At 39.2% G+C, this 27,077-nt stretch overlaps 1 protein-coding gene across 1 annotated transcript in view; it reads right to left on the bottom strand.

Moving 5' to 3' along the window:
* Positions 1-656: 656 nt before the first annotated feature.
* CALB1 (calbindin 1) overlaps positions 657-27,077 on the bottom strand; it is a 36,697-nt gene continuing 10,276 nt past the window's right edge. The window contains exons 3-11 of the mRNA XM_060775578.2: positions 25,653-25,727; positions 13,810-13,893; positions 13,651-13,707; positions 9,378-9,455; positions 8,116-8,171; positions 6,481-6,520; positions 6,320-6,373; positions 6,134-6,205; positions 657-2,075 (exon numbers count right to left, since the gene is read on the bottom strand). Of these exons, the coding sequence (XP_060631561.1) occupies positions 1,962-2,075; positions 6,134-6,205; positions 6,320-6,373; positions 6,481-6,520; positions 8,116-8,171; positions 9,378-9,455; positions 13,651-13,707; positions 13,810-13,893; positions 25,653-25,727 (630 nt within the window). The 3' untranslated portion in view covers positions 657-1,961. The remainder of the gene's footprint in view (positions 2,076-6,133; positions 6,206-6,319; positions 6,374-6,480; positions 6,521-8,115; positions 8,172-9,377; positions 9,456-13,650; positions 13,708-13,809; positions 13,894-25,652; positions 25,728-27,077) is intronic.

The following is a 27,077-nucleotide window of genomic DNA, read 5'->3' as shown; positions in this document are numbered from 1 at the left end:
GCCCACAGAAAATCATATTTAATAAGCCTTGGTAATATAAGAGGGTTTCACAAGACCAGACACTCTCATTGCAACAGTGTAGTAACAGGGTGCGAACAATATTTTAGTTCTTGTGGACCACAGGCTGGGAGCCACTGCTTTGTAGTAACAATTTTTCATGGTCACAAAATTGTTCATGTATCCCCCCAAAAATATTTCAGAAACCACTAAATAAGCGCCTTGAGGCTGATATACTTTGGATATCAGCCATTATAGCTCCATCTGTAGTCAGTGGGCACAAATGAGTGATGACAAAGTTCTGTTGAAAATAATGGCATGGGATGTGCACAGTTTTGCAGTGTTTTTGCCACCCACTCCCACATAAGGTATATATGGCTGCAACTACAGTTCTGTTGAATATGTGTCATTAATTTCAACAAATTTCTGAGCTGTTTTGAATGGGGGAGGTATTCTAGTTCTGTCTTGTAAAAATAGGTATTTTTGCTAAAATGCAGTCTGGAGCCTTTGTTCCAGACAAAATATGCGCCTTGGGTCTGCATGTGGCCCATGTCCCACACCTTGTCGCCAGATTAGATTTTAGCTTAATGAAGCTAGGCAAGCTTTATTTTTAAAAATCCGCTAAAAAAAATGGAAATACAGAAATGAGACACCAGAAGTCTTCGTATATTAAATTTAATTATAGATTACACAGAATGATGTAAAAACAGCAGTTTGCGAGAATCATAATCTGCGAAGTGTGGAAATAGTTTTAGAAAATGGGTTGTCATATTCTCTGACACAGCAGCATTCCTTAAAGCAAAAGGTAAAATATAGTATGAGGTCAATTTGTGTTTGAATAATTCTACCTGCCTTTATTTTATTGTACCCTTGATGTGTTTGCCAACTGCAGTTTGTCCAGTAGAGACACTTTTAGTGCCTTTGGGGCTCCCGAAGTAGCTTAAAGGCTGCTTATAAAGATTGGTGCCAACATATCCTGAGACATCTGTGACCTTGGGGTGTAAATTAAGGGAAAAATGATAGCTGTGAAATTAATAACTTGGTAGGAATTAACAGAGTTAAACTACAGCACTCCAAAGTTCTGTACTGCTAATAAGTGCTAACCTCTTCCCCTTGAAACAATGTAGCTCAAAAAAAGTTACTTTTTGGACCCCAGCATCCACAATCCTCCCAGGCACTATTAGAATCCAAAGAAGTAACTTTGTCAAGCTCTGTTCCTAGCATAGGTTACAAGAAACTGCCTTGATTTATGGGAAATTTATGAGCTTAGTTTGCAAGGGAAGGCTAGGCATTTGGAAAAGTTGCATGTCTGAATGAGTGCCACTCCAGTGTACCTAATAATGCCTATGCCACCTCTCCATGTCTTGGATTGGTTTTCCTGTAGTCCACTGACTGAGCCAGCAGGCAGCACTACAGTTTGGATTGTATGTAGGTCCATCGCTATACCCTCTTTTTCTTATGAAAACAAAAGGAAACCTCAGTGAATGCTCCTTACAGTAACTCGCCACACGGGTCTACTACCTCTGTCAAATTCTGTTCAACTCAGAACAAATAAGTCACCGGCCTATTTTTCTCTCTCAACGATGGCCAGAAGGACCATTTAATTCATAGAGATCATTATTGCTCCAACAGCAAGTGTCAAAGGATAGAACAAGCTCCAAACATGTTGTATGGAAACAATGACCACACTGGGGTGTAATTTGGTTTGTAAATGAATCAACGGACTGGCCCAAACAGAGACATCCTCTTTATCAATCTTATAGTTACAAAAACTGTACATTACAAACAGTATAGAAACAAGCTGAAAAGAATGTGCCATGTATCCTGGCTAATTATCTATATGCAGTTTTAAATTTACAAGGTATAAAAGAAAGTAAAGCCTACTCCCTTATAGTGCAGAGTTATTATTTTTTTTTGTCAAAGATATATTATGTCACTAGTTAAGTGGAAAGAATCAAAGAACTCTAGTTTTCACTAGCACAGAGAATAAGAGCAAGTTCTGTTCGGTAAAGCTTTCCTCCATCAGACAAGGCCATGATATTCTTCTTGTATGTTGCAAGGTTGTTAATATCTAGTACCTGTTTTAAGAAAAAGAAAAAAATGCTGTGTAATTAGGTTGTAAATTCAAAATGCTTCAGGTTCTGAGGTTTCCACACCAAAACTTGAGATCTATGTACAACCGACTGATGCCATTAAGTAATATGCAACACAGTTGTTCATAACTTGTCATTCAAACACACAGCATACAAAAATGTCCTCTTTGGAAATTAAGATCTTAGCTAAGGATCTATTTCCAGGTCAAGGTGAATAAAGGAGTTTATTTCTTCTCACTAACTTGGGGACATAGGATGAGGAACATTTAATTTAGTCTACTTGTGCTGTTGAAGGCTTTCATGATGGGAATCACTGGTTGCTATGAGTTTTTCAGGCTGTATGGCCAAGTTCCAGAAGCACTATCTCCTGACATTTTGCCCACATCTATAGGAGGCATCCTCAGAGGTTGTGAGGTTTGTTGGGAGCAAGACAAGTGGGCTTTATATATCTGTGGAACATCCAAGGTGGGAGAAAGAACTCTTGCCTGTTTTAGGCAAGTGTGAATTCTGCAATTGATCACCTTGATTGAATGCATTGAATGGCCTTGCAGTTTCACGGCATATTAATTGAGAACACAGAAATGCTGGGCTACTCTAACAACTACCATGTCAGACTACACCGAGAAGCCATTGAAATCTACAAGCATGTGGATAACAGGAGGAAACCACGAAAATGAACAAAATCTGGCTACCAGTATTAAAAAAAAAATCTAAAATCAGGACAGTAAAGAAAACAACACTCAAAACCAGGGGAATTCTAGACAAGAAAAAATCAGGGCCAGCTCATCACCTCCCAACAAAGGATTCCCCCAGGCAGGAAGCAGCCAAGCCTTGAAATTGCAAGGCCATTCAATGTTAAGGTAATCAATTGCAGCATTCACACTTGCCTCAAACAGGCAAGAGTTCTTTGTCCCACTCTGGATATTCCACAGATATATAAACCTCACTTGTCTTGCTTCCAACAAACCTCACAACCTTTGAAGATGCCTACCATAGATGTGGGCATAACATCAGGAGTAAATGCTTCTAGAACATGGCCATACAGCCCAGAAAACTCACAGCAACTTAGTCTACTTGCTTCCAGCCATCAGAGTATAGCAGAGGGGAAGTCCTGACATCACAATGATTTGGTGGGGAAAGCTAAATAGAAAAATATAGTTGGTCATCCACATTTATGGGTATAGGTTTTGCATATTTGGTTATTTACGGGTTTAATTAATATGATATCTCTAGGAATCTCTAGCAAGACTATTATGACCAACTTTTGGCGGAAGCTGACCACAGAATCACACTTGAAGGAGTTGCTGTTCTTAGCTGGGCTCTAGTTTCACAGCCAACCCTTTATCCACACTGTCTATATCAATTGCCTCCTATATACTATAGATAGCACTATACAATATTTGAAAACTATAACAACACTTCAACCAAGTCTTGGAAACTGTAATAATTTACTGCTGCACTTTTCTTCATGCCCAGAGAAGCAGAGATCAAAATTAAAGAATTTCATGAAACCAAGCCCTGAGTTGAGCAACTCTCGTCCAGTTTCATTGCTAGCCTAAATGGATAAACTGCTAGAACTCTGTAGAACGACCATTTAGCTTTAGATCATCCACTTGAAATATTGCTGAGAAGAATCCTTACATGGTGTGATGCATCATTGTGGTTGCCATCATCTTGATTACATGTATTTAAATAAATGATTATTAACTACATATTTCACACAAAAGTACCTGAATATATTTTAGAAAACTATTCTAGCAAGTTATCTTAAGCCCAAATTAGATGTGACACCATGCAATTAGCAAGTACTCGAATTGTCTTTAAATATGTGAATAATACTGCATATTAATTTCTTTCACACTAAAAATTTCATGCAAGTTAAAATAAAATTATAACACTATAAACGTGTGCAGAAAGAGCAATCGTGCTCAGAATTGTAACAGGAGGTAAAACAGTAAAAGCTATGTTCTACTGCCTTCTGAATTTGCAATCCAAATTGCTCCCTACTCCTTTGAGAATCTTAGAGTTGGAAGAGATCACTAGGGCCAATCATGGAGATCAAAGCACTCCACACGTGGCTATCCAGCTTCTATTTAAAAACCTCTAAAGAAGGAGACCCTGAGGCAGCATATTCCACTGTTGAACAACTCTCAGCATCAGGTGTTCTTCCTAATGTTTACTTATATAGTAAAAACTACTCATAAGTGTACATTATTAAAATACAATGCTTCATCTATGAGATCTCATTGTGGACAATTGGATTTTTAGATGTTTTTTGACTGCCACTCCAAAAAGCCCTCACTATTGGTTGTGTTGTAAAGGCTGATGGGAACTTCAACATTACAATATCTGGAGGTAACATTTCCATTTCCGCTACCTTGGCAGCTACCTCTCCACAAAAGTCAACATTGACACTGAAATACAACACCGCATGAACTCTGCAAGTGCAGTTTTGTTTGGGTTTTTTGGGGGTTTTTTGCATGAAGCAGAAGGTATTTGAGGACTGGGACATCTGTAGGAATATCAAGGTGCTTATTTATAAAACCTTTGTCCTCCCAACCCTGCTATACACCTGCGAAACGTGGACTGTCTAGAGATGTCACACTCAACTCCTGGAACTTGCTGTATACTAGAACAGCAAGAGCATGAAAAATCAACAATGTTGTAGAGCAGGCAGTAGTAATAGGATTTGATAGTTTGACTAGCTCAAAGTGTCTTTCCTTCTTGCCTGCCTATCCTGACTCCATTGTGATGCAAATCACTATTTGTAGGGATTTTTTACCACCTCTTCTCTTCCTACTATTCTCTCTATTCTTCCCAAGAAGGAAGCTGGATTAGATTAGTATCCTGAGTCCATTTCCCCTCTTACAATAGAGTCTGCATAATAAAGCCTTTAGTTTGTTTCTCCAAACCATTGGTGTCTTTGCACTTTAATCAGGATCTCTAACTGCTGCACGCACTCTTTATCACTTTACACTAAACCAGACCTGCAGTCAATTTAATTCACTGTAATCCTCTTATCGGAAGCACCTTTGCAGGATTTCAAACAAGAGTGTTTCCTAGTCCTATTTAGAAGCTGAAAATGGAAGAATTGCTCGGCTAAGGTCCTTCTGGTTGCTATGGCATGAGAGTATAACATCTGCAAGCACTGTATTTGATACTTGGTATGTAAATTATTATTCTTCCCCACCAGGTATAGCTATTGCAATTGCTGAAGGAAAATGTTTTGTGAATGATGGATATCTCTCTGACACTTCTACTCAAGGACACTGGGCCTATGAGGTCCTGAACATTAGGAAGAACTGTTATCCCTATGTCCTGTCAACCTAGCAGTTCGAAAACATGTCATGTAAGTAGATCAATAGGTACCATTTCAGTGGGAAGGTAAAAGGTTCCCATACAGCCATGCCGGCAAACATGACCAGGAGAGTCTACAGAAAACAGACTCTTCAGCATGGACAATGAAATAAGAGCACCTCCCCATGGCCAGAGTTGAGCATTGCCTCCATAAGCCGGAGATGGAAAGGGAAGCTTTTGCCTTTGTTTGTGTGTTGTATGTCATTATTCACTATATAACTGGCATTGAATGCTTGCCTATATATTTGTACTGTAATCCGCTCTGAGTCACCTTGGGGAGATAGAGTGGAATATAAATAAAGCGTATTATTATTATTATTATTATTATTATTATTATTTTCTGCAAGCATTCAGAAGCAGCTAGATTGCTGTATCTCAGTCTGCTTCAAGAAGATTGAACCCAGTGTATTGGCAGCCACTGAGAATAAACAGCATCAGCATCAAAATCAAAATCACAAACATACCATTCAAAGGAGTAACATAAAATAACCATTGTGTGGAGCCAGGCAGTAATGGTGTCAATGACTGCTACCTGATGCTACACATATTAATGCACTTTGTTGTTTTGAGAATCTAAACATAATGGATTACAAAGCTATCAACATTTATTGCTTAGGGGACAGAGGCAATCCTTGAAAATCCTGTTTAAATGCACTTTTAATGGAAATAAAATCCACTGGAATTACCGTTTTGTTCTTTTCACAGAGATCTTTCAGTAAAATATCTAATTCATTTTCATCCATATAGCCATTGCCATCCTGAAAACAAACAAACAAGACAACATCACCAATTGAATTATTTCACCTCACAGAACATGTACAATAAAATGGTTAAATCAGTGAGAGTTTACATTTAAAAAAAAGTCTACTTACTGAATCAAATGTATCAAATGCTTTATTAAACTCTTTCGAACACATTTTGACACCCTAATAGTCAAAAGAAAAAGGAAGTATTAGAACAGCAGTGGCTGAGATGTTGATAGGTGTGCATCTAATATGCACATATGTGAGGTCGTATTTAAAATGTTGCATACCTGAAATTTAATGAGAAAATTCTCGTTTACTGGAAGCAATCTTTGGAGAAAACAGAAGGATATTTGAAACAATTACTGAGCTGCTATAATAAGTAGTCAATATTGACTTCACATACATTTTGAAGAATGCTGGCATTATTATTAGTAGTAGTATTAGTATTATTATCATGTGCCGTAACATTTAAAATTGATTCACATTTTAAAAATAACAATGCAGCTAAAATGTAAAAATATGAACTTTAAAATATGCACAGAATTTAAACTTGAAATGGTAAAATACAATTTAAAAGATAAACACTATTAAAGTAGAGTTTTAAACAATACAGCATCCTTAACCTAATCTTTATAAACATTGACTTTAAAATTCTATTGGAATAGAAAGCTTTTCACTCGCCAACAGAAAATGCTGAGAAACAATCTTAGTGCCTTTGGGATGTACTCCCAAAATTCCTTTGTACATACTTCTTGTTCAAATGCTTTTAGGATGTGATCCCTGTGGCACCTGGGAGGTCATCTTAGTGGTCAAATAATCATTTTAATCCCTTTGAAGTACTGAGAGTGAGGACTCCACTGTCGTAGAAAGTACCTCAGATATCTCCTCATATGGGAACTCCTACAACTCCCACCCTCCAAGGACAGGTGCTCAGATTTTGGAAAAGAGGAAACAGATGGGACATAAGGAATGGGCCAGTTGGGATAGGATCTTAATCCACAGTATCCCATGAACCCGCCCCCTCCCCTCCCCTTCCCCCAGGTTCCAGACTCACCACCTACCACCCAATACAGGGGAAATGTACACAACTCATGAAAATTATTTCCAAAATTTCCTTCCCATTACTTGGAATGGAAAGCAAACAGATTTTTAAAAAATTCAAATACCAAAACAGTCCAATTTGGCAGGAAAATCCTACCATATCTAAACTTGGTAGAGCTTTGGATGAATCTATTTGTGTACTTTAAACTCCACAGTGCTCACTAAGCTTCTGCATTTCAGCTGAACCACTATCCATTTCTGTTGGCCAGGTTCCAGTAGACCTCTGTATCCGTTTTTGCATGTCTCCCAAAAACGGGCAGGTAACTGGTTAGCTGTTTTCATTCTGCAATTGGAAAATAAGGCTAGATCCATCCCACTGGTGGCAATGAGTGGGCTTCCCAGACTCCCCTTTCCGTTCCTGGGATCCTTTCCTTTTCCCCCTTAAAGGGAGCCTGGTTTCAGCGACAGGGTTAAGGAAGCAGACACAGTTTGCATGCTGCATGATGCCGAATAGAGGAGGAGGAGCTGTAAACGGCTGCCACATGGTCCTGCAATGGACGAAAATATGTGATGGATGGGCCCTTGCTGTTATGGCCATCCAACCAAGCTGAAGAAGCCAGATTGGCTGAACGAAAATGGCTAGAACAGATCCATGCACAAGTCTAGTGCTCACCAGTTAAAACTGCCATGCCTTTGCATTTTTCTTTATATAAGAAAAGTTTTATTTTTAATAAACAGGGAGGAGGAGGCAGATTTATTTTTCAAATACACTGTTCTTTGGCCATTCACACTATTTCTGAGGTTATTTTCCCCCTTTCGCTAGATTTCACTTCATGCTTGTTGCTGGTCTCCATTTTTTCTTCTTCTGTAAATATACATACCTGGCCATTTCAGTCAGTTCCAGTTTTCCATCATTGTTTTCATCAAACATCTTTAGCTGAAATATTATTATATGATTGTTATGTTAGCATCTTCTACAAAATAAGAAAAAGAGAAAAAAATTCCCTAAAATTGCCACTGATTTATTTATCAGGATATGGACAATCCGTGATCATTCTGAATGAAGCTCCTAAGAGATGGATATCTTGACCTTTGGTTTATAAAGGTTGTCTTGCTTTAGCAGACTCCTTTAAAATAAGACTCTTTCCATATTATATATCATACAATTCTTGTACCTAGTTTTTAGCTCTTTATATTGCATGGGTATAAGAGTTCCACTTATAGAACAGGATACTCATGTCTTTATTCCCCTTTACCCTTTATACTGGAAGGCAGAGATGTCCTCCAGAAAAGCATGAGAAATGGAGGATTGGATGGATTTAATGCCTCCCTTACTTTTGTTCAAGAAAGCTTCAATTTTATCCAAGACCATTTCATTCAAGACCGAGTACTGTAGATCCACTGTAGTAATTTTTCTTACAATAGTTTATTAATTGTCCATTAACCATTTATTACTTACTTATTAATTGTTTAAAAAACTCATAGGCTGTCTTAAACACAGGTCAATATATTCAATAAACAAAATAAAGCCAGGCTAAGAATCACGTAATAATGCATTAATGTTGGAATCAAAAATATGTGAAACTTTTTATATTAGCTATTTACATTTCCTCATCACCAACCAAGGTATCTAGTTTCCCACAAGAGCCAATTCCCTATAACTAGGCCAGAGTTGTAATTTTGCAAAAACAACACTGCTGAAGGCAGCAATTCAAAATTTAACTGGGACAATGCCAGAATACCAAATTGGTTACTAGTACCGTGGAGGGCAAGCAATGCAAGCCGTTGTTGAAAGCCTCATGAGTTCCAATCTGCCAACACCACTGCTGTGAAATAGCCTCCCATATGTGAGAGCTTCTACAAACTCTGTGGAAATGAATGAAGGCTTCACTACAGGAGGACCTGTTAGGTTTCCCCAAAAATAATTTGAATTTTTTTGTTCACTGGGACAGCAGAATTCCTCTTTAGGCATTCATTGTTTTTGAAGCTTTTCCCACTATCTGATGCATAATTCAGAGCAGGGTGTGAGAGATCAAAATATGATAATGAGAGAGGGTGTTTTAGTGAGGTTGGGAATGAATGTATTAGCACAGAAACTGGGTGAACTAAATTTCCCAAATGAAACAGTTGCTACCATGCTTACCATGATGTCTGTATATTCTGACAGCTTTGAATCGTCAATCTGCTTGTTTGCCTTCTGTAGTAAGTCTTTCAAAAAGCTCTGCAACAAAACAAATATGTCAAAAAATCAGTATATTCAGCTGGGTTAAGAGCAAGATACTATACTGTATGACATATACTCATACAAGGCACGGCTGTGGAATGACCTGCTGGATGAGATTCAACAGCTAAATCAGCTGTCAAAATTCAGAACACAACTGAAGAACTATCTCGTCTGGCAGGCCCACCCATTCAATATTAAATTGTGAATTTTAACCTCCATGATATTGGCCTTTGCTTGTTTGTTTGTTTGTTTGTTTGTTGTTTTTTCTACTGTTATTGCAACAATTCATGTTTATCCAGGAATAACAAGATTGGTTTTTAAGTAAATGATGTATAGAATTACCCTGTAAAACTGCATTATATCATATTAAGGAAAGAAGATATATATTTAAATAAAGTTAAGGCATTAAAGCCAATGTCAGTATTGTGCCTACAGCAGGAAGCAAGAACTATGCTGAAACACATACGTTAATGGGATAAAAATGGCTGCATTTTCATTGGTTAGAATTTAAAGGACAAAAATTTAGATATTGAGTAACTCTACAGCTGAACAAGATTGATCCAGATGCTTTCTGGGTAAAAACTGAAACAGGCTCTCAAGTTATCTAAGGAAAATCTATGAAATTCATGAGGCTACCATAACGTGACTCGAAGACACAAACACCTCTTGTAGACAAGACAGCCAACTAAATCATATGCATATACCAGACAGGCTATATATAGGTAGCTCTGTTAGATCAATAGCAAACATAGCCATGGCAATGACAAGGTATGTGATAGTAAGAGATTTCCTCCAGCTTTCCATTTGCCTTGTAAGCTGCTACTTAATCCTCCAACCAATCATGATGCAGCTAAGCCCACTTAATTGCCCACACTAAGTTATGCACACAATACTCTATTAAATATACAATTTCCATTCCAATAGATAGATAGATAAATTGATAGATAAATCGATATCAGTAGTCCTCAACCTTCCTAATGCCGTGACCCTTAATACAGTTCCTTATGTTGCAATTACCCCCAAACATAAAATTGTTTTTGTTGGTACATCAAAATTGTAATTTTACTACTGTTATGAATTGTAATGTAAATATGCAGGATGTATTTTCATTCCCTGGACCAAATCTGACAGAAATACCCAATACGCCCAAATCTGAATAATGATGGGGTTGGGTGAGGGGGTTGATTTTGTTATTTGGGAGTTGTAATTAATCTACAATCAAAGAGCATTCTGCATTCCACCAACAATGGAACTGAACCAAACTAGGGACACAGAACTTCCATGACCAAAAGAAAACACTGAAAGAGTTTGGTAAGCATTGACATTGAGTGTTGGAGTTGTAGTTCATCTACATCCAGAGAGCACTGTACTCAAACAATGATGGATCTGGACAAAACTTGGCACAAATACTCAAAATGTCCAAATGTGGACACTGGTTGGGTTTGGGGAAAATAGACCTTGACATCTGGGAGTTGAAGTTGCTGGGATTTATAGTTCACCTACAATCAAAGAGCATTCTGAATCCCACCAATGATAGAATTGGGCCAAACTTCCCACACAGAACCCCCATGACCAACAGAAAATACTATGCTTTCTGATGGTCTTTGGTGACCCCTCTGACCCCCCCCCCCATGACACTCCCAGGGGTCCCAACCCCCAGGTTGAGAAATGCTGATATATATGGAGGAGGCAGAACTGTTTGTATTCTGCTTTGCTCCCCAACCTCCATTTCTATCTGTTTTTGTCTAATTTGGATTCCTAGACAGAATTTCCTGTGTAAAAAAAAAAACCTTGTCATTTAAACTAGCCCGCTGTCCTGCTTTGAATTTAATGCCACTGTCAATCATCCAGAGGTGGGGCCTTCTCCTTCAAAGATTGATTCCATAATTGCATAGCTCCCTTTTCTGGTAGTAAATTTGAAGGAAAGCAGGAAATCGCTATACTGACCTTCAAACACAACCCCCTTTTTGTTTTCCCAACAGAGCAGTCAATTGTCCTAGTTTAGTGACATTTAAAGTTCTTTATTAAGAAAGACATCCAAAGAGCTTGGGAATTGCAAATGCATATTGGCTGGGAGCAAAACACATACGCACCTGTTCTAACTCCTTTAATACTATTCTGTGGAGGATTGTTCTATTCCGATATTATGAACCAGATTTTTAGCTTATAGCACTAATAGAAAGTTATTGGTTAAATGGCATGAAGGAGAAGCTTTGTGTGGAAGGACTTAGCTGTAATATGAAGCTGGTGAAATAAGTACCCAAGGAGGGATTTTGAGCAAGAGAGCTGAATCCAACACAAGTAGAGGGTACCAGCTTGCAGAACGTGGTCCTTTAAATTTCTGAATGATATAAAATAATGTGCCTTTTACCAGAAAAGTGACCAAGATGGTAAAAGGACTTGAAACAGAGCCCTTGGGGAGCTGGGCATGATTAACTCGGAGAAGAGGTGATATGATATCAGTCTTTAAACATTTGGATAAGATAGAGCAAGCGTCTATCACCCATACTGCTAATATTTCAAGAGGTGACTAGGTAACTCAGGCACTTTGGAGATTTTTTCTGGCTTTTAAAAATGCATCCACTGTTTTAAATTAATGTTGACATTCATTTAAAACACCCCGAGACCTTTCAATATAGGTTGGGATCCAAATGGTTAAAAAATAAATACAGAAATAACAGAAAATCTTCATAAGGTACTAATCTGCATATCACACTTATATAAATAAAATGTAACTTGCAGTTATCACCATGATGCTGTACAGGCAGTCCACGAGTTACAAACATCCGACTTACGAATGATTCACAGTTAAAAACGGGGGTGAAAACAGAAATTGACTCTTGAAAGAGTTATCATAGAGAAAAAGTGTCTCCACTGAAGCTTTATCACTAATCCTTGTTTGCACAACAAGCCAATTTTTTTTTCAAAATTCAGTTATCACAGGGACAGAAAGTGAAGTCTTCTAAACAGGGGCACAGACAGTGAAAGAAACACCACAGGGGTGTTCACCCTTCCCTATGTGATCCAAAGTTTAAAAATTTATATTTTTGACTGGAGTTATACTTTTAAAAAGTATCTGTTCTGACTTACATGCAAATTCAGCTTAAGAACAAACCTACAGAACCTATCTTGTTTGTAACTTTGGAAATATCTGTATTTGACTCCCACTCTTGAAATTATATAGCCCATAGGGCCGTGCTTTGGCACAGTGGGTTAAACCACCAGCTGCGGAAAATCTTGCCAATTGAAAAGTCGACAGTTCAAGCCTTGCTTGGGGTGAGAACCCAACCGTCAGCCCAGCTTCTGCTCACCTAGCAGTTCGAAAACAGTAATGTGAGTAAATAGGTACTGCTTTGGCAGGGAGATAGTATTTCATGTATTTCATGTGGACATTCTGGCAATTCGATTGGCAGAGCATCTACAGACAACAAAGCTCCACAGCATGAAAGATGGCGTGATAACATTCCCCCCGCCCCTCCCGTGGCCGGAGTCGAGCATAGCCACCAGATGCTGGAGATGGAAAAAGATGGGAAGCCTTTGCCTCTGTATTATCTGTCTTTGTTAATTGTATAACAGCATTGACTGCTTGCTGTATATGTGTACTGTAATCTGCCCTGAGTCCCCTTGGGAAGATAGGGCAGAATATAAATAAAGTATATTATTATTATGTGATGAGCTATTTGTTTAAAGAAGCAGTAGGCATAGACAAGTATGTCTCTCCATATGTTTTTGAATTACAGTTCCAGTAATTCCTCATGATTAGCTATGCTGCCCATGTTTGCTGTACCTGTATACAGAGAGCATTTGGAAGATGACAGATGCCTGTTCCTGATGTGAATAAATTCCTATATTACCTTCAAGAAAGGTAAATTGACAAAATTCCTGTACTAAAATGTTGTTGTTTGTTTTATGGGAATATTATTGCCTTTTAATGTTGATATTTTGTATCACTGGGCGAGACTTACAATTGTCTACTTTAAAGCGCTTAAAGACAATTTTTTTTGCATTTGCAGCTTCACAATTTCCAACATTTACTGTTTCTGTATACAAAAATGTATACAGAAACAGTATGTTTCTGTAATTGCCAGATTTCTTCTCCCAGGAATTTACTATCACTCTTGTCATCATCATTTTTCCTTTGCAGCGGACTGGGCTATAATGTCTAAAAAATTAATCATGCAACATTTCTTACCTTGAGTTCTTCAGCATCAATAAAGCCACTGTGGTCACTATCATATTTCCGCCATGTCTGGAATGGAGAAATTAATCATTTGAAACAAAAATGGCAGAAAGAGTTTTTGATCTTGATAGTTTACATTTACCAAAAAAGGATTTTTTTTCTGTAGGTTACCTGCATGAAGTCTTCACTTGATTTCAGCTGCTGGCATCTAAAGAATAAGAGGAAGTTCTCTTCTGTTGGTAATATCTGAGCAAGCTGTAAAAGAATAAGTTTAAATTTTATTTAAATCCAATCTTTACTGAAAAATAATAGTATTATATTAATGCTTGGTAATATATATTAAAATAAAACAATAATATTTGTTATTAACTTATGAACATAACAAACATATTGATGAAATAAAATATAATGCCAGAGACGGAGGCATCAACAGGAATATGGATTCAATTCACTTTTTGGATTCAACCCACTTTGAATCTACAGCAAGCCTGTAGCCAAGAGGGTGGTTTTGGGGTTCAAATCACCCCCCAAAAAAATTCAGGTCAAAAAACCTGCTGGTTTACTCATGAATTTTAACTGGTTAACCAAATCACCATGCTTACTCTATGGGAAGCAAAAAATAGAGTTCCTCAAGAACTACAAGCACTGTCTCAACCAAATTTTCATTTGGTTACCTTTCTACCAATTTTGCTACAACAGCAATAGCTGACATAGTGGAAATGGCCAAGTTGGTCTACCAACAGCCGGCAGGCAAAGCCTAAGGCATGAGGCAGGGGGGATTTGACCTGGATTGTAGGTGGAAACTGAGGTGTCTACTACTGATTCAGATAATCCAAGCCCTGCCAAAGAAACCATGGAACAAGAGCAAAGAGAAGAAGCTGTGCCATTATTAGACCTTGGACTTTATAAGAACAAGACTGTTTCTGATGACCAAATGAAAGCTCAATTAGTGCAAAATCCACAAATTTCATTACAAGGGTATGTATTTCCTGTGGATAAGAAAAGGCATCTAAGTTTTCAACCCAAGTGGTTCAGCAGATTTCCCTAGTTAGCCTATTCATTTCATGTACAAGGTGCACTCTGTAAGTACGGTGTGGTGTTTGGAGGAGAAGGGAGGAGAGGTTAAAGGTACTCATCACAAGCTTGGTGCATTGGTTGCTAAACAGTTTGTGTGATGGAAAAATGCAATAGAAGTCTTCAATAGACACCAGAACAACTTGCGCTTGGCTGAAAACTTCTAGCTAATTCACAGTGGAAAATGTCTTGATATAACCCGTCATCATGATGAAGAAAATAGAAAGAAACTTCTGCCAATTGTAGAAACTATTGTCCTTTTTGTCCAACAAGAACTTGGGGCCCTTCCAGACAGGCCCTATATCCCAGGATCATATCCCAGGTTTTCTGCTTTAAACTGGATTATATGAGTCCCCATTGCCAGATAATCTGGGATAAACAGAAAACCTGGGATCAGATCCTGGGATATAGGGCCTGTCTGGAAAGACCCTGTCTTAAAGAAGGAGCAATGATGTAGGGCCTATTACCTGTGAAGAAGCTTTGCACAATGGTGGTAATTTCAGGGTCTTGTTGTGATCACATGCCAGATTAGGAGATACTGGCCTCAAAAGTAATTTCAGGGAGAAAAGTTTCAACCCCTCCCAAATTTTCTTTCTGGCTATGGACCTGATCTGCAGTACTTTCCAACTTGGACCTACTTGTATTTTCCTTTTTCTAAGGGCCCTTCCACACAGCCATATAACCCAGAATATCAAGGCGGAATATCCCACAATATCTGAACTGGGTTATCTAAGTCCACACTGCCATATATCCCAGTTCAAAGCAGATATTGTGGAAGTTTATTCAGCTGTGTGGAAGGGACCAAGAAATCATATTTTATTATGATTGAGGACTAGAGAAGGACTGCTTTCTCACTATAGATTTCAACCAGCTTCAGATATTGGTAGAGAGAAGAATCAAATCATTATTCCTAAATAAGAATTCTGGCCTCCTTCAATGAAATTGTCCAGGAACGAAAATGAAATTGAGCAATATGAGTCAGCCAGCCCCCACAAAGGGAGAGTGCGAACAGCAAATAAGGTATGTGGTTTATGAACAGAGGCTGGATGAGCATCTGTCAATAGTGATTTGTGTTGCATGGCAGAATGGGGTTGGGCTGGATGGCCCTTGTGGTCTCTTCCAACTCTATGATTCTATGACTTCTAGATGGGAATGATTTTGACTCTTTGCAATGCCAGATATTTAGAGTCTGAGGGAAAATTAAATTGGGGTCAGAATTCTTGCTTCTGCCTTCAATTGCCTCCCCTCTCATTTCTATTTCTATACCATTGGCTATTTGGGATATGTTTTCCATTAAATGGTACCCTCTTAGAGCAAACTATAGTTTTTAATATGACACCAATGACAAGAAATAGAAACTAGTGTTTACCTCTTCATTTGTATCTGTTTCTCCTATCTCTCCTATCTTCCCATTTTGTATAAAACATTCACTTTTCATACCACCTAAAATTCATGCACATGGATCCCAAACTGAGAACTCACCCATTGCCAGGATGGTAAATATGAAACCTTTATTTCAGACAAGATGAAAATGCAAGAGAACAGAAAGCATTAGTCTCTTGGATTTCCTGACCTTTCTCCGCCTCATAGTGGTTTTTATATCCCAAACTATCCTATTGCAAACAATCCTTCAATTATTTCAATCTGAGACTGAGTTTAAAATTTTGTAACGTAACCTTTTGTCCCAGCCCAATGTGATCTGGAGTTCACTTCCCTGCTTATTGCCTTTACCTGAGCTCTGTGACTGCAGTGTATTGGGACCTTACTTGTCCTCAGTCCTGTCTCCCTAATCCATCGCCTCTTGCTTTAACACATTTGGATGAGCTGGAAATAGAATGTCTGTGTCTCCAGGATTATCATTGCAAAGGGTTTGTTCATAAGCAGACGTTTAAATACATAGCCACAAGATATTCATGCAATTGTTCAAGTTGCTTGGTTGAATGGGAAACACTAAATGTTAAACTGTGTATTGTTATTATTATCATATTAGAGTAACTTGAACAGTTCGTTTTAGCCTAGCCTAAAAGAAAACATGATATGTCTGCTAATTTTTCATATGACTCAAGGCCTTAACATGGAAACACATTCACATTCTAGTAACTTGAAATTATAACCTTGTGAGTTCACGTGTTTCTTTCATAGCCGGAGTCCAAAATGTTTGATGTTTTGCTTCAAATGTTAACGTAGATTAAATTGAAATTCAGATTTTACTTAAACTAATAGGATACGTATACAATTGGTTAGGGTAGTTTGGGTTCAGCAATCTACCCAGTTTCCATCTGTATTACATATGATTCAAAGGGACGTTGGAAGCTGGGGTAGATCTAGACTGTAGAATTAATGCAGTTTGACACTATTTTAATTGCCATAGCTCAATGCCATGGAATCCTGGAAGCTGTAGTTTTACAAAGTCCTTAGCTCTATCTGCAAAACAGTATTGGTGCCTCACCAAACCACAACTCCAATAATTTCATAGCACTGAGCCAAGGTAGAAAAAGTGGCGTCGAACTATATTAATTCTGTATATGCGCACACACCTTTGGAAGGCTGTATGAATCCCACCTCCAGGCACAGCTAATTCAGAATACTTTCAAATCAGTATATCACTTTATGAGACCTATCTCTTAAGTCACAGAAGACCACACCCAATTTGCAAGTGGTCTCTGTTTGAAAAGCAGTCTGTAACAACTCTGGTTTAAGAAAAATAGTAATGGAAAGCAGGGAGAAAAGTATCCACTGTATTTCTTTCTGAAAGCTTGAGGAGAACCACTGCCAGTCAGGGCAGACAATACTAAGAGAGATAGATGGGCACAAAAAAGCAGAGCCAACAAATGACTGTTTCCAATATGGCATGTGGATGCACTTGTCTGACCTTCTCAGCAAGACCCCCCACCCCCCACCTCCATCCCATGTAGGATGGTTGAACATCTTGTCAGCTATTTTTGCAGCCCCAGAAAATGCATTGCCATCCCTTTGTGACTCATGCCAGCAACCATCATGCAGGCCAGCCAGCAGATATGTTTAATGGTTTTCTTCCCCGACTGTGACTGGCAGGATTGTCAAGCACCAAACAGACAGCATATATCACTGGAAGACTCCAGTCAACATAGTCAGGATAATAGACAGTGCAGGATTTATGCCAAGTTAAATAAACTGCAGTTTAGGGCCTCTAATTATACAGCTCAAAAAATTCCTTGGCTTAGAAAATCCTTTGAATGCCACAAGTCAACAATCTCTATAATCATCATCAACAGCAACAACAGCAACAACAACTATTTTAGTTATGTTCTGCCTTTCTCCTCATGGGGACTTAAGGTGACTAACAACCAAATAAGCTTATAACGATTTAAAACAAAACAAACACAGAAAACAATTGAATATTTGTGTGTGGATTCAATGTTAAAATACAATAAATGCAATTAAAATTACATTTAGAACTCACCAAAGCATATATACATATGAGACCGCTTAGACTTAATATTTTGTGGAGGCTACAGTGTTTAATATTATTTTGGGGATAAGAAAGCATGTGCTATTATTATAGAAACATTCTATGTTGAAATCAGACTTTATTCTCTTCGTCAATTGCTCAGTTAAGTTTTGGTTTGCAGACTATGGGTGCATGTACACAGTAGCATTAATGCAGTTCGACACCATTTTAACTACCATGATTCAGGTGCCTTGGAATACTGGAAGTTGCAGTTTGGTGAGGCACTAGCACTCTTTGGCAGAGGAGGTTACAGCTCCCGTTATTTATATTTACATCTATATATCATCAAGATCTTTAAGTTAAAAGGTTAAGGTTTCCCTGACATTAAGTCTAGTCGTATCCGACTCTGGCGGATGGTGTTCATCTCCATTTTTAAGCCAAAGAGCCGGCATTGTCTGTAGACACCTCCAAGGTTATGTGGCCAGCATCACTGCATGGAGCGCCGCTACTTTCCTGCAGAAGCAGTACCTATTGATCTACTCATACTTGCATGTTTTCAAAATGCTAGGTTGTCAGATGTTGGGCCTAACAGCAGGAGCTCAACCCGCTCCCCGGATTCAAACCACCAACCTTTCGGTCAGCAAGTTCGGCAGTTCAGCAGTTTAAGCCACTGCACCACCAGGGTAAAGAAAAAAGGAAAGGTGACGATTCTCTGTGCGATATAACTTTTTCTCCCTTTTCCTCCTAGAAATGTGCTTACATAGTTCAAACATAGGATAATTGCAACCTGGAACTATGAAAGGATGGACTTTTGAAGCTCTATTTCAGCATAACTAGTCGCTTGAATAGACAAGCTGGAGTGCAGGAAGGGGAGCCTTTTAGAAGAGCAAGCAGCCTGTCAGGCTCCCCATATTAGCCTGAGGTCCATGAATAAAAGCTCTGAAAATGAACAGGTCTAATGCTTGCTGCCACTGAAGATGCCCTTAAAACCTCTCTCAACCTACAGAACAGCGATGCTAAAAGTGTACTTTGCTAAACTATTCAGGTTGCTATTAATTATTTCAGAAAGCCTTCCAAGAAGACTACTTAAGATTTTTAGAAGGTGGGGAAAATCCAGTGAGATATATGAAGGGAGGTGACAGGAAGGGACAATCAAAGGCAAGATGGACAAGCCTGCCTCGTGGGTGCTCTTTTTAATAGAGGATGCATCCATTTTGCAAAGTTGGAGCATTTTGACACTACTCTAAGTGCCATAGCTGCATCCTGTGGATTCTATAGTTTTGCAAGGTTTTTTTTTGCCTTCTCTGCTGAAGAGTGCTGGTGCCTCACCAAACCACAACTCCCAGGATTCTGTAGCATGGTTACAGTGATGTCAAACTGCAATAATTCTGCAGTATGGATACTCTGAAAACAATTTCACCTTATGCTCACTTGAGAAGTCATTGAAGGACATTAAGCTGCAGTAGGACTCCCTTTCCACTTGCGGAGGAGTTAATTTTTTTGCCATTATGTCTCCACCATTGCTACAGTGCAGATGAGGTATATAAAAGGAGAATGCCTTGCATTCCTGTTTTCCCCCATTCATATCTCCAGAAGAGAGAGACAAGGTAATAGAGTTTCAATGGAGATTACATAAGTTTAATGTTTACCATGTTTAATGTTTAATCATGTTTGGCAGCTCTTAACATAGTATGCTATGATGCCATCATACCCATCTGGGAGAAAAGAGAAGATGGAATGACAGGGTTTTATGTCCTCCAACTCATGTTGTAATCTACTCCCTTTGTCTTTTGATTGATTGATTGGTAGCTGAAGCTATACCTTTCCTATATGACTACATGAATCTGCCTTAAAAATTTATATCTGGCATATTTCACAACAGAATTAACACTGAGTTCTTTAAATTCAATCTATAGCATCTTCCATGCTCAACTTTGGTTAAGTGATTGTTACATTTATTTTAATAACAAAATCCGCATGCACTGGAATTTCTTCCATATACTATGTAAGTAAGCTTGGTTGCCTGTATTTAGTGCTCACTTTAGTCATACTTATAATATGTCTGATAATTTTTCTGCCTGAGCTAGAGATGCTAGAACTTCCCAAATTAGTCATGTTTGGTGGGCAGCTTCATCATTCAGGTGGAGGCTACCCTACTGGGAAGAGCTCAAGACTTGACTGCTTCTGTGGAGATTTCCCAAATGATTATCAGTCAGACGTGTCATTACATCCACACAGAGGCACTGAAAGGAACTATTCTGAATTGTGAGATGTCTGTTATATTCAGGAGTCCTGAGAGTTGGCAAAGAAAACCTGGTTGCCTGCTGTGATTTTTTTGCTAGGCATTTTTGCTAGGTTCACATCTGCAATGACTTGGGATTCGTGACTGCAGCACGTCTGTCATTGTGGACATCCTGACATTTATACACCCTGAGGTTATAGACCTGCTCATTAGTAGCATGAGATCAACCCTTGTGTACACTTGACCTTCACCTTCCTTGGCTAATTAAGGCAAGCCAGAAAGATCTAGTCAGGTAAGGACAATTGCCTAAGGAATCCCACTTTAAGGCAACTGCTGTTAAGTTCTTATCAAATAAGCTATCTCAATAAGAAGCTTCTTACTAAAGAAGCTATCTTAGACAATTTCCAACCACTTCTGTTTACAATTGGGGACAAGAATATTAAATATCTGGAGGTATCTCAACTTCAGGGATTCCTGAATGAAATCTAGACCAGTAGTGGGTAGCCCCAAAAGGTTAGAATCCTCTGCATTTTTACAACCTCTGGACACTGAGCTGCCTGATGCAATTTTTGTGATACTGTGAATTATATTCCAATCATTTGTAGTGCCTATTTTTAATGGTTTCTTGTTGTTCTGGGGCAAGAGATTCCCATAGCAGCAATTAAAAAATAGTAAACTATACCAGTTTGGGACATTTTTGTGACATTTTTTAAAAGTACACTCTGTCAGGGGAAACCTTAGGGGAATCAGAGGTCTGACATACCCCACCCCACGCCTATATGCTGCTCACAATCTGTACAAATCCTGAATTGAATGTGGTCTGCTGGCCACTGGATTTCTGTTCCTGATCCAGACTTATTACAGTCTGGCTTCAGGCCTGGGTTTGGCACTGAGACAACTTTGGTCACCTTAGCGGATTATCTTCCTTCGGGCAGCTATATTCACCTTTTCATCCCCTAGCAGGGAAACTGCTGATGTTCCAAACTGGTGTCAAACGAGGGCTAACAAGTGGGGGCAATCCAGGCAAGACAGGGATATCCCTGGCCACGAGAGATTTCTGGATTAGAAATTCAGCCTAGCTTGAATAGGACAGTGCTCCACTTGAAGGACTCCTTTTGCACTGGGAAAGGAGATGCTTTTGGCTTCAGAAACCCTGGACTCATCACTGAGCCTGGATCCCCAGGTTTCGGCGGTGACCAGGGGAGCATTTGCACAGCTTCGGCTCGTGCGCCAGCTGCGCCCGTACCTTGGGAAGTCTGACTTGGCCACGGTGGTACACGCTTTGGTCACATCCCGCCTCGACTACTGCAACACTCTCTACGTGGGGCTGCCCTTGAAGACGGCCCGGAAGCTCCAGCTAGTCCAGCGTGCGGCAGCCATGTTGTTAACCGGAGCGGGACGCAGGGAGCACACAACGCCCTTGCTGTCCCAGCTCCACTGGCTGCCGATTAGCTACCGGGCCCAATTTAAGGTGCTGGTGTTATCCTACAAAGCCCTAAACGGTTCCGGCCCAAAATACCTTGAGAACCGCATCTCGGCCTACGAGCCCACGAGGACCTTAAGATCATCCGGGGAGGCCCTTCTCTCGGTCCCGCCTGCCTCACAGGCACGCCTGGCGGGGACAAGAGAGCGGGCCTTCTCGGTGGTGGCCCCCCGGCTGTGGAACTCCCTCCCTGCTGAAATCAGACAGGCGCCTTCCCTCATGGCCTTCCGCAAGGGCCTGAAAACCTGGCTCTTTGAGAAGGCCTTCAACTAAGTGCTATGTTTTTGGAATGACCACCGGAATGGACCATGACTATGAGATTGATTATGACCCTAAACAAGACGAAGCGGATTTTTAGTTAAGTAGCTGTGTATTAGTAAGATGTGTGTTGTGGTCCTGATTTATTGTAACCTGTTGTCCTTTGTGTTCTATGTTCTGTACACCGCCACGAGTCGCCTTCGGGCTTGAGAGTGGCGGTTAACAAGTGCAAATAATAAATAAATAATAAATAAATAAATAAGAAACCACTTTAGCCAAGAGTACTATAGTCAGTAGACCCACTGCCTCTAAGTCAGACCTGTTTAGTATGTGAACTCATTGAATGTAATTTCATTTATGCCCGAAGAGTTTTGAATACCATAGAATCATGCAGGAATTGTGATACCTGGGGAAGCGTTCTTTCTAGGTCTCCAGTCTATGAGCAATTTAGGTCAGAACTTCTGGTAGAAATTGACTATAGATCATGCTGGAGGTCTAAAGAGAACACAATTCTAGACATTTTTAAAGTTCCCTGGGGTGGTTCTATGATGTGCTTTGGCTGGAAGTCCAAAACATTGTTTATTTTCACTAAGAAGAACAGGGATTTGAATTATACATGAACATCACATTGCACAAAGGGTCCTGGAACAGAGCTCTCACATAATATGTGGATCTACTGTGTTATTGTGATATTTTCTACAAGAAACTACTTTGAAATTGCAGTAGTCAAAAATTCAGAGGTAAGTGAGCTGGTGGGGGTTCATTTATGGCAGGGATGGGCAACTGCATGAAGAGGACACTATTCTCTCCCTCCGAACTTTCACTGTCTGCATCCAGGTGATAATGCTATTTCTGGTTGCCATTTTGATTCAATATACTGCTAAATAGTATGATTGGGGAGTGTAAAAGGGTTACAGGATGAGAAATCAGACTTCAAGATTTATACATATTGAATATTTTAGTACAGTCTTAAGGCAAAAATTACCTGGAAATCATAGTGATGGAAATAGCTAACCAATAGCGCCATTTTTAAAATGAAGTCCCAGGGACTGGCTGTTTATCTGAGAAGGCCATAAGTGTGGAGCTTCAAGGAGAACTTCACTTTCACCACCTCAATCTACAGCAGCGGTCCCCAACCTTTTTTTGGCCAGGGACCACTCTCCAACATTAGTACCAAAAGGATTATGAATCAGGTTTTGGCCAACTTTAGATTTGGTGTGGTTATTGGGGTGTTGATTCAGAAAATTGCATTGGATAGACCACATCAACTCTAGTTTCTGATACAGAATATATGCCATCCAGTAACCGCCATCTGCTTGCCCACAAAAAACCATATTTTATAATATAGAGTGGATGTGGTCTATCCAATGCAATTTTCTGAATCAGCACCCCAAATAACCCTAAGGACTGTCTTAAAATGCAGACACCAAAGTGCCCCTCCTTCCAGGCACCACATGAAATGGCTCCACTCAGGGGGAGTGAGAAGGAGGAGAAACAGCAGTCAGGTGACTTGTTGTTGTGCCTTTTGTGAGTAGTCAGCCTCTCCCCTCCCAACATCCCCATTGCTTGGCACTATAAGAGGATTTTATGAGACCAGTCGCTCTTGTTGCAATGGTGTAGTAACAATGAGGCTGAGGACCATATTTTAGTTCTTGCAGACCACTGGTGTTCCACAGACTACAGGCTGGAAACCACAGAACTACAGAATCAAATTCACCTGCAAGGGATGTGCTGGTAACCAATTTATTTCCAAACACAACTCAAAGAATTGACAAGAATTTTAAAAGCTCTTAAGGGCTGTCTTATACATACTAGCCTTCTCTATACTCCATCCGTGGTACAGCCCTGGCTAACAGGAATAAGATTTCACCAGCAAAATCAGGTCAACAACATCCCTCCTCGCCTTCTGGAGGAAATTGAAAACATGGTTATGGGACAGGACTTTGGGTAGCTGGCAGATAATTGACAATGGTAATGATGATAATGTTATGGAAAATGGACTATGGACAGGCTTCCGATTGTGTTGTGCTCGCTGAATTTGTTTCTACATAAGGCTAGATAGCCAGTGTATTGCACTTTTTATTAATGTACTTTTTATTTTAAAACTAATTTTAAAATTAATTTACTGTGTTCTTATATGTAATATTTATATGTAATGGCATCGAATTGTGCCGGATGTAAACCGCCCTGAGTCCCCCCCTCCCAGAGGTTGAGAAGGGCGGGGTACAAATGTTTGAAATAAATAAAATAAATAATAGTATTCTTTGTGGAACACTTTTCCTATGATACTCAATTTGCATGGAAATAAACATGCAGATATACATCAGTAACTAGGCATTTTGTACCTATCACTCCTACCTCTTGACAGTACATAGTCCTTTGGGTGAAGCAAGCACAATGTTTGGGATTTGATCTTGTAGAATTCAACCAGCAATAAGCTTTTAGGGCAAAAATAGAAGCAAGAACTTTCATTTCTGCCTTGCTATTATAATGATTAGCATCATTCTAGTGGAATGAATGGTCACGGACACTTTAAATATCTCCAGTAAATTTCTAGGACAAGGTGAACTGAGTTGTAAAAACATCTCTTACTTGGTTCACTAATGTTGATGTACAAAATTGTATGGAGCTCAATAAGTATGATCCAACAATGAACTACCCTTAGAAACCACCCTAACCCTAACTCTTTGTGCTTAACATTCTCTCTTCAAATATAAACAGCTTCGTTCATTGACATTATAGAAAACATTCAGTATGTATATATTACAAAAGTAGTACGTGCTGCTGCAAACTCAAAACAGGCAAGCAAGCAAAGCAAACAAAAACACTCATTGTGAAACAATTACCACTGTTTCCTAGAAAGAGGTCTAACCTCAAGGGTTCTGCATTTTAACTATGGGGTTTCTATTAGAAATTCTCAGAACGCAATATTCAAGGATTTAAATATATTCAGCTACTTGAATTTCTTGAAAAGATATGCTAATTTATCTTGCTAGTGCAATAAATATGCTGAAGTAGGCTGCCATGTTGGATTGACATGCACACATATAAACAACAGTCATGTGCATATTTCTCAGCTTCCTCCGTTTTCTGAGACCTTGTACCTGCTTGACATTACTAATTGGAACCAGCACCATTGCTCCAATTACAACGGTGCTATCAGCTGTTAATCACACCAGTTTCTTTTTGAAAGGTAAGATAAACTGAATCTGTTCGCTTAAATCTTCATTGGCTACCAACCAGTGTTCTTACTGCAAACATTCCCAATGTTCCTGAATGGCAAGAAAATAGCTGAGATGCGCATACAGACAGATTACAGCCATAGATTTTTTTTCAAGATTTAAGTTATTTTAATCATCATTTTAAAAAATGAGAACAGCATTGTGTGATTCGGAAACATCAAAGGTTATAAAATAGGGTAAACTTTTTTTTAACAATATATCAATACGAACTAATATTCCATCACACTATTGCAGAGCTATGAACAACAAATATAAAGAGCTACGTTAAATAAAAAGCCATCTTACCTCTACTATTCCTATTTTGCCATCAGAACTCTTTGAAAACTGGTCCACAAATGTTTTCATTTCTGGAGTTAAGTCCTATAAATGTACAATATAGTCATTACTACACAGAATTAAACATAGGCAAGAATCAAGAGCACAAACTGTCAAAGCTCTACAGAAATAAACAGTTGCTTAGTAGGCGTTCTCTACAGACAGAGCTCGAAGACATTTCTTTAAAAGCCAACGAGCCAAAATTAAAGAAACCATTCTGCTTGAATGACTGGGAAACGAATCCATGTAGTGAAAAATATCTCTTGTAGAATACTCCACACTTAGAGTTGAAGTTAAATACAAAAACAAGTCTTATGTTTTGTTTTTTTAAAAAAATACTATGAGCTTATTCTTGCCTTGTGTAAGATTTAGGAATGCATAAATAATGCACAGAGTGTATCAAAACCAGCAATTTTAGCTGTGTGATGCCACTTTAACTGCCATTGCTCCATGTTATAGAATCAAGAGGGCTATTATTTGTTGAGATAAACAAACTGCCCTCTAAAGTACTTGAGCCGATTCCTTTAAATCATAGCACTAGAGCAACATGGCAAAGAATTCTAAGGACATCACCAAACTACAAATCCTAGGTTTGCATGGAGTGGAGCTGCAAGAGTTCAAGTTGAATCAATCAAAGAGTGTATTCCTACTATTACATCCTTAAAAGTTGCCCCCTTTGGATTGATTCTGCACACAGATGTGAACATTTCAGAATAGAGACATAGTAAGATTGGCACTCTTTCAGTCAAAAATCGTTCTAGCAGAATATGGACAGTGGCGTGTGCTCAGATGCACAGCTGAAGCACATAATATTGGCTGTCATGCAATAGGGATTGATTACATTGGGTTATTCTTCTTCCAGATTTATTTATTTATTTATTTGAAACATTTATATTCTGCCCTTCTCACCCCGCAGGGGATTCAGGGCAGAGCACAACATATACACAGCAAACATTCAATGCCGGGACATAAAATCATACATCTATACAAACTTTAAAATCACTTATATCCACTTTAAAATCAGTTGTTTAAAAACCATCTCAGGACACCATTCTATTATTGCCTCATTGCACTGCCCCAAAGGCTTGGTCCCACAGCCAGGTCTTCATCCTCCTTCTGAAGGACAGGAGGGAGGGGACTGATCTATTATTGCCAGGAAGGGAGTTCCATAACCAGGGGGCAATCACTGAGAAGGCCCTGTCTCTCGTCCCCGCCAAACATGCCTGTGATGGTGGTGGGACCGAGATCAGGGCCTCCCCAGAAAATCTTAGTCTTCATCATGGTTCATAAAAGGAGATGCATTCAGATAGGGAAACTGGGCCGGGTCCATTTAGGGCTTTATAAAACAAAGCCAGCACTTTGAATTGCGCACAGTAGCAAACAAGCAGCCAGTGG

This window comes from Anolis sagrei, chromosome 4, assembly GCF_037176765.1.
Source record: "Anolis sagrei isolate rAnoSag1 chromosome 4, rAnoSag1.mat, whole genome shotgun sequence".
NCBI lineage: Eukaryota > Metazoa > Chordata > Lepidosauria > Squamata > Dactyloidae > Anolis > Anolis sagrei.
This window is presented reverse-complemented; position numbering and strand designations above follow the sequence as displayed.